The sequence below is a fragment of the Triturus cristatus genome, chromosome 1_1 (assembly GCF_964204655.1).
Source record: "Triturus cristatus chromosome 1_1, aTriCri1.1, whole genome shotgun sequence".
Lineage (NCBI taxonomy): Eukaryota > Metazoa > Chordata > Amphibia > Caudata > Salamandridae > Triturus > Triturus cristatus.
This window is the reverse complement of record NC_140579.1, coordinates 1271353230-1271364750: the sequence shown is the minus strand read 5'-3', so window position 1 is coordinate 1271364750 and position 11521 is coordinate 1271353230. Positions and strand designations below refer to the sequence as shown.

Here is an 11521-nt window from a genome sequence, read left to right as displayed (position 1 = left end):
TTGATGTATGGGAAAAAGTGGTGTAAAAAACAAGACACCAATCAAAATGTGCCTATTTCCCATTGACACTGAGAACACAGCTTTTCAGAAGCACAAAGACTAGGGTTGCCCTGTCTGTTTCCTCTGTGTGTTTGTTTGCTCTACTAACTAGATTGGGTATCTCCCCACCATTATCCCTAGCCACTTTTCTAGAGTAGTGATGAGGTCACAGAACAGACCGTCCTGCAGAGTTATGACACCCGCTGCAAAGGTTAAATATTTGGTACCTAGGGGTCAGACTCAGACTTGCCTCTTCAGGGACCTTACAATGAGAATGATGTCTGGACCTCAGAGGATGCAGGTTTTTGCACTCAATTCATTCCTTCTAATCTGGTAACTGTTTCTAGGGCAGTGATGGGACCTCTTTCCCTGGCAGTCACTTTCTCCTTATTTTCAAAGCCTCCAATAGATTCATCTGATGTCTAGGAAAAAATTGGAGCGTTATGTTTTTTCCCCACAGTCTTTGTTTCATTACCCTACTGTTTCAAAAATAAATTGTTATCTTTTCATTTTCAGCACCTGACAACCTGAAACATTACCGCATTTTGGGGCAATTTTCCAGCAAACAACAAGAGGACCCCAACCTCCTTTGCTGCTCTCTCACCCGACCCCGGCTACAACCCAGCAAACACCAGTGTTAAAGGTAAGGCAACTGATGCTATATATTTTTTTACATCGTAGTTAGAGCATGTATGTCATGTGGTCACTCTCAAGGCCCTCAAGCAGTGTCTTTCAGTGCCTCCAGCAACACTATGGCACAGAGAGGCAGGAGGCAGTACGGCTCTATTTTTAGCAGTCATTTGAGATGTATTAGGATAATGCACAATATATATGTATAATGTATTTATACTGAAATTTGATATTATTGCACTGCACCTTATACGTTGTACTTTGATTATTGACAGGTTTCTTTAATATATATATATATATCTATATATTGGTAAGGCCAGCAACACCCGACACCCCATCATGAATACAGTACAAGAGCTGATTACAAAGTCATTCCAGTCACGGCCACTTGAACAAAAACTGAAGTTAAAAGAATTGGGACCTCATCAGCCTGAAATAAACCTACAGCAAACTACCCAGGACAGAGGAAAAATGTCAAAACGTACATTCTCAAATGCCTGGTACACAAAAGCTGATTGGCTTACAGGCTGCCCTATACGCAATTCTCTGTTCTGCTTCCCCTGCTTGCTGTTTGGCGGTGACTTTTCTTGGACACGGCAAGGAATGGTCGACCTGAAGCACATCGCTGAAAAAATAAAGAAGCATGCGCTCACAAGAAATCATCTGGAAAACCTGACAAGACTGGGAATGTTGGGGGAAGACGCACCAATTGAGCAGCAGATAAATGATGCGTATCGCAAATCCATTCAAAAACACAATGAAGCTGTGGATAAGAACAGACAAAATCTATCCAAGATCATTGATTGCATTCGTTTCTGTGGTGCTTTCGAACTGGCATTGCGAGGCCATGATGAATCGGAAACTTCCTCAAAACCTGGGATCTTCCGAGGCCTAGTGGATTTAATGTCAACCATAGACCAGGATTTGGAAAGACATTTAGCACATGCTACAGTCTTTAAGGGCACCTCTAATACAATACAAAATGAACTCCTTGACTGTATGCTCGAAATTATAAGAAGCCATATTGTGCAAGAGTTGCGAAACACAGACTTTGTGGCTATTCAGGCTGATGACACCACTGATGTGTCCACTCAGTCCGTGTTAGTGTTTCGGTACCTTGACAGTGACAGAAACATTGTGGAAAGATTTTATGGCTTCACGCATTTAAGTGACTCTAGTGCAGCAACCATCACTGAAGCAATACTGTGTCAACTGGACTTAATTTTCCCGGACCTGCCTCAAAAACAAAAACTTATCGCACAAAGCTATGACGGTGCATCCGTAATGAGTGGGATCCTTAGTGGAGTTCAGAAGAGAATTCGAGATGTGTACCCTAATGCTCATTTTGTGCACTGTTACGCCCACCAACTCAATCTTATTATGCAACAGGCGGTATCAAAGATCAGAGAGACACGAGTTTTCTTTCAGGATATCGGAGGCATAGCAGCATTCTTCACACGTTCCCCCAAAAGAACAGAAGCCCTTCATGAGATTGTGGACAAAAGCGTACCAAGGGGATCCTCAACTCGTTGGAACTTTCACATTCGTACAGTCAACTTAATCTTTGAACAGAGGGAGGGCCTTGAGAAATGTTTTGTCGCCATAGCATCCAGAGCAGACTTTGATCACACAAGTCAGAATGAAGCCCATGGCTTTATTAGAACACTACAAGACAAAGAGTTTCAGTTCTTACTGTTTTTATTTCATGACATAATGATTCCTGTTGATGTGTTATACGATCAGTTGCAAAGAAAAGACCTAGATACTGTCTCTGTGAAAGCCAATACATCTGCATTTGTACAACAGATTATGAAAGTGAGAGATGGGGTTGAAGATTTAGAGAGCAAACTGCCGGAGCATTCTGTTTTTGCAAACCGCAGACAAAACATCACCTCTCTGGTTCGAATTGGAAAGGAGATATGTGACATTGTAATTGTGCAGGCGAAAGAACGTTTTTCGTTCACAAAACATTTGGTGAGTGCGACTTTATTGCAAAGTAAAGAGTTTGCACAATATGATGAATCCTTCCCTGAGCGTGCTCTGAATCAGGCTGTGGAAGCATATCCTATGCTCAAAAAAGAGCAGCTGAGAACTGAGTTAACTGTACTCTACGGAATGCCTGTGTACCGGAAGGCCACAAGCGCCTTGACTTTGCTGAGTTTAATTCATAAACTGCATATGGAAAACTCACTTACAGAGACAGTGACTTTACTAAAAATTGTGATTACGACTCCAATGACAACAGTAGAAGCTGAACGATGTTTTTCAGCCTTAAAGCGCATAAAGACATTCCTCAGGAACACCATGCTAGAGGAAAGACTAAATGCTTTGGCGATGCTATCTGTAGAGAGCAAGCTAGTCCAAAAGATACCGGACTTCAACATGAAAGTAATTGACAAGTTTGCTACACTGAAAGAGAGACGTGCGGATTTCATCTACAAAAAGTGAATGCTGCTACTTGTTTGAATACAAAAAATTCTGATTGAGGTAAGAAATGCATTGTTATCTCTGTTTTTAAAAGTTTTGTAGTGTTTGTTCTATTTGGAGACTACACAGATTTGCTCACCTTTGTTCACTGGCCGGACCTGTCTCCCGCAGGGTGAACGATTCGTTGCTTGTGTTGCCTATCAAACCTTTCCCCTTGGCAAATTGCGAAAACCTTTATACCAGTGGTTCCCAAACTGTTTACTCCTGAGGACCCCAATTGAGTCACCACTGGAAGCCGGGGACCCCCAAGCAATTTGTATGACTTAAATTTCAAACATTAAAACAGTAATTCGAAAACAATAAACACACGTGTGCACACAAAACGGATACTCGAATTCCTAAGGATTTTAGTATTTTATATTGAAAGAATTTGCAAAAAACAGGAGGGTTAGCGCTGCATCTCCATGACTAACTTTTAAATGGTTGGTTTTATTTCGCAGTATGAGACTCCTGCCAGGGCCAGACTGGAAACCCAAAGCAGCCCTGGCAAATGTTTTCAGACCAGTCCCCATACAGTGCACACCTAGTGCAGTGAGTGCGCCTGACCACTACAAAGGGGGCTTTGGGAGGCTCTCCCCCCAAGACAATTTAGGAAACAATGGTGCAGTCTACAACAAATTTATCATTATATATTGAATTGTATCAGCTTTTAAAGAGTAGTAAATGATGACCTTACTATGCACCAGGATATGACAATCTTTGTTGGGGTTATTCAATGATTCCCATATTATCCTCCTCCAACAGTGCCTCTCATCTCTCCATAGCCCCTCTGTCACATGTATTTAATTTGTTTTATAACATCTCTCATACCATTGAAGGATGTCAGAGCACCTTAAATCACACACGTATAGGGGCAGATTTACAAGCCCCTTGCGCCACAGGTGCGTCACAAAAAGTGATGCACCGGTGACGCATTTTAGTGCCCCATATTTCCAAGGCAGGAAAAGCAACCCTGCGTGACTTTTCATGGTCTTGTAAATATGGCCCAATTGCACACAGCACTACGTGAAAGGGACGTTCCATGAGTGTTGCTGTGGGTGTTCCCTCACATAACCCATGGAACCAGACACATTTCCAGATTTGCGAGGAATCGTAAATCTGGAAATGTGTCTGAATGCTACGCCACCCCAGGGGAGGCGTAGGGAGGGGCAACTTGGAGAAATGTATTAATTTCTCCTCTTTCTATGCATGTTGCATTCTGCAGCACGCATAGAAACAGGATATTACCTCTGGTGATTGTTTATGTACAGGAAGGTGTCCCTTCCTGCACATAAACAATAAGTAAAACAATGACGTTTTGCAAGTTCTATGTGTGCTAATGCAGCACACTTAGAAGTTGAAAAACGCCATTTCTGATTGTTTATGTGCAGGAAGTAACCCTTCCTGCATGTAAACAATCTCCCCACGACAAAGGCATCCTTGCACCATGGTGCAAATGTGCCTGTGCAGGCGCATGGCAGCAGTTTGTGCGCCAGCACAGGGGGAAGCACAGAGATGCAACATATTGTTGTAAATATGTCGCATCCCTGTGCTTCGAAAGTGACTCAGTGCGGCGCAGCCAAATGGCTTGCGACACACACAGTCAATTTCCTTGCAAATCTGCCCCATGGAGACAATGATTCATACGTGTAAATCAGTGTATAGAAAATGTTACATAAGGCAAATGCGACTACAGGGTGTAGGATTCACATGTTATTCATACTGGTAGGCATTTTTAAAGAGTGCTTGGTCTGGAGAAGCACAAACTCAGGATTCAGAACATAACAGTGGTTAGCATTGACTTTAACAATAAAAATGTATTGCCACCCAAATAAACCTTTTTAGCAGGATTAGGATAATGAAAGACTTGAAACAAACATATGTTTCTAACTTGTATCATGCAGCTTGCAAGCAGCTCTTTGATGACAGTTTATAGGTCACTGTGCTAGATTACTATTGTCACTTATGAACTGCACAGTAACAAAAGAATCTGTGACTAAAGCAGTAACCCACTAACCTAGGCACATAAAAAATGTTTTTCAAAATGCATGGTACACGTTCTTTGCAGTAGGCATATTAACCCTCTGTGCTACATTAGATAAGTCAAAGCTGCCACTTGACACAACTCTCATCTCTCTCCAGCAGGTACATTAATCACCGACGTAATCTTGACACTTTTATTGTTGCTGGAAAACTGCTGATTCTACAAGGAACTTTTTTGTGCTTTTAAAATTACTGCCTGAGGACCCCCTGGGAAAGTGTCACGGACCCCTGGGGGTCCGCGGACCACAGTTTGGGAAACACTGCTTTATACCATTTATATTTGGGGTACTTGCGTGGACCTATGTGAAGTGTGTGTACAAAGTTCAGCTCAACCAGAATCACGGTAACAGCGCATTGCGCTGCCTCTTTTATATTCAGTATATTGTAAGACTGTTTTTCTTCCCCCGCCTTTCCTTGTTTTGTTTCCCTGTTTTCCCCTTGCTTGCCATTCGTTACTCTAGAGTCTAATATTCAGTATGTTGTCAGACTGTTTTTCTTCCCCCGCCTTTCCTTGTTTTGTTTCCCTGTTTTCCCCTTGCGTGCCATTCGTTACTCTAGAGTCTAATAGAGTCGGAAGGCCGTAGGGGAAGACTGTGGACTTTTCTTCAAGTTCCTGACGCTCCTGCGGAACGAGCCTGGCAACCATTACACTGCTGTGCAACTTCTTCTACTCTTAGAGCTGAGATTTCCATGAGTCTTATAGTCTGAATTCAGCACCTGAGCATAATAGGACAGAATGTATGAAGCTCTGTGGTAATACTGAATAAGCAGCTACCTATGTTATGCCATCTATTAATGTAATAACTGCACTTTCACAATTGCTTTATTAACCTTCCTGCTTTCTCAAATTTGCTTGAAAATGCACGATTTTTCTTCTTTTTTTTCAAAATTTTCTTGGGGGGGGTAACCCCCCCAAACCACCCTTTTGGGGTTCGGGCTCGCTCGCTACGCTCGCTCGCTATGGTGCTGTATGCTAATTCGTTTGCGCCCCACCACTTTAAAATCTCACCCACCGCCCCTGGTACATCATACTAAATTGAGGGCAGTGGCAGCACATCAGACCATGCATGGCAGGAGGGAGGAGGCTAGTCCATGGATTCACACAACAGAGGATAGGGAGGAGGGGGATGGGGCAGCAAGCTAACTGTTCAGAGAAGGCGGGTATTAGGAACTTTATTGTTTTTAAAACATTGTGTCTGTGCGAACTACTTAAAATATGAACATGTATGCAGCATAATCTCACTTTTATTCAGGAAGAAGAGGACGTTTGTGACGGTGACTCCGGGCTCACTTGGCAGAAACACCCCCTGACCCTCCACCCCCTATCGCAAAATGTAATGCCCGTGAAAAGGGTAGGTGAACACAGTGTTATATAGAACATAGTCCTGAGAGCACGATTGAAAATGAAAACTAGATATAGTGTATGATATAAATTATGCAGCAAAAAGTGTGATATAAGATGAACCGGGCGTGAAATATAACATGCAATACATTGTGCGCAATGACAGATTCATTGGAGAGCGCGAGATAGCACAGGCACTAGCGCGTGCTATGCGATATGCACCTTGGAGTGTAATATGTACAGGGCAGTGTTGTGTAACCTAACTAGTCTCTAAAGTTGTAATATAAAATATGTGCTGGGGAGTGTAACGTTGCATATGCACTGTGACAAAGATATGGATCCCAGATTGTAATATGTATGACATAGCACTGTGCGTTATAACATAGGCATCGAGGAAGGCACGTTAAATGGGGCAATATAACCCGTGCGAAGACAAGTGTGGCATGACATATTCACGGGGTGGAGTTACAGTGCACATGGGCTAGAGAGTGTCATAGCATATGCACTAGCTAGTGGAATACAACACAGAGGTGTGTGGCACTCGGCAGGCAATGGTGGGTGTAACACAGCATTGGGCTCTGTCAGGAGCGCGCTGTGACTCTCAAGTGATGTTCGTCCCCTTTCCAGAGAGTAAAATAAAAAGTATTACACATCCGGCAGTGGATGTGTGTTTTATTAACCGTGAGGGGGGTTTCTTGCATAGTTTTGGTCGAATTTTTGTCGAATCCCCTTTGAATGGCTTGGTGTGCATGTGTATTAAATGTGCCCGTCAATAGCTACCCATGTTTGTATAAATAAACGACAAGGGTGTCTACCGGTATTAGGCACGGTAGGACATCAGACATGTCAGAGCTTCACTAGTGGTGTAAATACATTCCACGTGGATTCATTGCATGCATAGTCGCCTTTTAATGAATATCACGCAAATCGTCATGGTGATAGGTACGTACGGTTTGTCCAGCATGTCCTAGGTGTGTCTATAAATATATATTTTTTAAAAATAATAAAAAACAGTGGCCGGCCCTGGGGATTGGGGTCAAAAAAATATAATTAGGAGACAGGCCCTGGGGGATGGGGTCATCAGGGCCAATAAATTAGAATAAGAAGGGGAACCACACAGCCCCCCTTCTTAAAAAATTTAAATAAATAAAAGACTGGCATCGTGCCGGAGGCCATGCCCCCTCCGTGCAGCACTCTGCAAACGCGCCCCCAACAGGCATCTCCAGTATGCGCCAGGGAGCTGCGCTGCATACAGGTGTTCTGAGGCCAAGCCCCTTTTTACACCTCTCTGCAACGCAGCTCTGTGGCGCTTACTGGAGGTACCTAGTGGTCTAGTTTGACCCTAGGGACCCTTAGGATTCAAGGGGACTTAATCTCTCAACTTAGAACAGCCACAGGGCACGTTTACACAGTGGTGAAGGGAGGAGACGGGGCCTGAGGTGACGTGTGCAAACACGCACTATGGCACGTTTTAAATTGGGGATATCATTTCCCTTCAATACTGAGGGCCCCTGGGGGCTAACTAGCCCACCAAGTGCTTCCAGTAAGCGCCACTGAGCTGCATTGCAGAGAGGTGGTCCAGGCCGTGCCACTTTTTACACCTCTCTGCAACGCAGCTCTGTGGCACTTACTGGAGGTACCTAGTGGGCTAGTTGGACCCTAGGGACCCTCAGGATTCAAATGAACTTAATCTCCCAACTAAAAACGGACACAGGGCGTGTTTACACAGTGGTGAAGAGAGGGGACGGGGCCTGAGTTAACGTGTGCAAAAACGCCCTGTGGCCTGTTTTAAGAGGTAAATTTAATCCCCATGCCCTATTATATACTAGGGGCTTACAGAGGAGGTCATGCGAATCACAGGGGGACCCCAACGCATAATGTTCCCTAGTGTATGTAGGTGTTTTCACTGTATTCTAAGTGTCTTTTAACATAGCACTGGCTCTAGGACTGGTTAGTCAGACTCAGTTACCACCAGTATCCATCTGAAAAAGTTGAGGGTACAGGATGATTTTGCAACAAGGCTTCTTTCTGCTCTTCTTTTTGTTCTTTCTGCACGTTATCCTTCTTCCTGCACTTATCTTCGTATTTGAGGACTTCTGTTTCTTCTTTCTGCACTTCTTTTGTTTCTTTCTGTGCATTTTTTCTTCTTTCTTCACATGTCCTATCTCTGTAGGCATAGTTAGAAATTAGCATTTAAAAAACCTTTGAAATTCACAGAAAAAACCATAGGTTTCAGGCACGTTATAGTTAGGAATTAGCATTTAAAAAACCTCAGAAATTCACTGAAAAAACCATAGGTTTCAGGGGCGTTATAGTTAGCTGGACTTTTCACTCGTACAAAACCATTGAAATTCCCCCGTTATAGTTAGTTCAGCTAACTATAACTCGCGCGCCCGCAATGCACTGCTGATGACGTCACATATTACATCACTCATGACATGGTCAGTGACATCACTCATGATATCACTGATGACATCTATAACACAACAAGGCGCTGGAAAATTCCAGTGACCTAAAGGGTATGAGAGGTGGTAATGTGTAGAGTATATCCTCCCTACAAGTAATTATATTCACAAAAAATACTCTAATGGACCTACAGAAAAAGGGAAGGGGTCCGATAAACTGAGGGGAAGAGGAAAATGGAAGATTCTGAAATGAAGGTTGTACCTAACCCAACCATGATCGTGGGGGAGAAAAGTATTTCTTTAAGTTACCCTCACACACCCTAGTGGTGTCATGCTTCATCATCGGGTCACCCAGACCCCTAAAAGTCTGGGTGGGCTCGACCACAGTGTTGGGAGTGCTTTTAATATGTTAAAGACAGAGGGGGTTAACTAAATAAAATACCTCAGGCAGATCCCCAGTTTCCCTTTATTCTTGGGTCTGTCTGGGTCATTAAAATAGATAAAATTGGGTCTTTACAGGAGTGTTATGGTCCTAGGACCCTAGTGCCGACATGTTTCAGTCCATAACAGGGCCAAAAAGGTCCAGGACTTTCTTCAGGGCAAAAATGTAACTCCCCTATGTGAGTGAAATTACTGGGATGGGAAGTCCCTATCCTGTCAGTAAGGTGGGGGCAGAGTAGCTGCTCCTCGTGATATATCTTTAAGGTGGGCGTGTGTCAACTGCCAGGCTCCATCTGAAAAGGAAGATAGAGACAAACACGACATAAAATATATCAGCGGTATAATTTCCGCCGTGTTCACTTCCCCTTTGCGGTGTAGTGAAATCCGCAGGTGGACATGCGTGGATTCGTGCGCATGCTTCTATTTAGAGGAGTGTCCTCTTGATGTGCCACTCAAAACCAATTCACTGTAACATATCATTGTATATGTGACAGGCATTCTGTGGTAGTGGCGATATTATTCGCATCCTAGCGGTATCAGCGTGATGTCTGATCTTAAAAATAGCGTGCACCATGTGTATCCAGTCTCTATTGCACTCTGTAGCGTAACCATATTGATCTTCTAATTTCAGAAAACCTTACTAAGAGTTTAAAAGAAGTAATGATAAATACAAAAACAGGCATACAAGACACTCACTCATACTCAATCTATAGTTATACATTACCCAATTCGGGGAGGTTGACTGTTTCTCACAGGACCAAAAAGACAAAGAGGGCGGTCCTGGGGGTAATTGTGAAGAGAATGTGGGTCAAAATGCAGAACCGATAGGTCTGCTGTTATGTGTAAGGGGGATCCGAGTTGGTAGGATCGATTGTGGCGGGAACGGGCCCCAGAGATGTATCAAGATAGAACCATATGACTATCCATAATAGCGCTGTCAAAGAGTACTTACTTAATTAAGATCGGTCACCCTGCGTGCTACCTATTTGGTTCTGGTCCTCGGCTTTCGCATATTCGAAACGTTGGTGTGGCGCTGTTCTGCTTGGGTTTTCGGATCAGATAGAACCCGCTCATCAGAGCCTCACTAACCCAGCCAGAACGTTCCTTCGTCCCTAGGACCTATTTACAATAGGTAACCACATATATCTACCGCCTAAGGACAGGGAATTCCTAATACACATACCAAGACCTTTTACAATCGGCGGCCTCGCGATCCCATACGGATCCAGAACTCTCTACCCAGACGGCAGTATCACAAATGGCGGCCTCGCGGTCCCATACGAACCCAGAACTCTCTACCCAGACGGCAGTATCACAAATGGCGGCCTCGCGGTCCCATACGAACCCAGGACTCTCTACCCAGACGGCAGTATTACAAGTGGCGGCCTCGCGGTCCCATACGAACCCAGAACTCTCTACCCAGACGGCAGTATCACAAGTGGCGGCCTCGCGGTCCCATACGAACCCAGGACTCTCTACCCAGACGGCAGTATCACAAGTGGCGGCCTCGCGGTCCCATACGAACCCAGAACTCTCTACCCAGACGGCAGTATCACAAATGGCGGCCTCGCGGTCCCATACGAACCCAGGACTCTCTACCCAGACGGCAGTATCACAAGTGGCGGCCTCGCGGTCCCATACGAACCCAGGACTCTCTACCCAGACGGCAGTATCACAAGTGGCGGCCTCGCGGTCCCATACGAACCCAGGACTCTCTACCCAGACGGCAGTATCAGCACAAGTTCATCCTATGATCACCATAACATCATCACACAAAGACTGTTAGTTCGAGCACTGCCTGTTCTCTGGTTCGAGGGGCTCCCCTTCCCCCTTATTCAGTTACCACTCATCCGATCAGGGTTAACATCTGTTCATATAGCCGCAGCTGACTGGAGGAATAGGCTACCCTCTCATACAAGAACATACAGCACACGTTGGTCCACTACAAACTGGGGCATCATTATTCATCGGATCACACAAAGATTACTAGTTCGAGCACAACCTGTTCCCTGGTTTGAGGGGCTCCTCTTCTCCCTTGTTCAGTTACCACTTACCTGATCAGGGTTGACATCTGTTCATATAGCCGCAGCTGACTAGAGGAATAGGCTACCCTCCCACACAAGAACACGCAGCACATGTTGGTTCACCACAAACT

The 11521-nt window shown here is 44.4% G+C and overlaps 1 protein-coding gene across 1 annotated transcript; it reads left to right on the top strand.

Annotated features, from left to right (window-relative positions):
• Positions 1 to 1992: 1992 nt before the first annotated feature.
• Positions 1993 to 5356, top strand: LOC146871939 (zinc finger MYM-type protein 1-like). The gene is made up of 2 exons (XM_085599798.1): positions 1993 to 3156; positions 5278 to 5356. Exon 1 carries the CDS (start codon positions 2050 to 2052, stop codon positions 3115 to 3117), a length of 1068 nt encoding a protein of 355 aa, XP_085455924.1. The 5' UTR covers positions 1993 to 2049; the 3' UTR covers positions 3118 to 3156; positions 5278 to 5356.
• Positions 5357 to 11521: the final 6165 nt, after the last annotated feature.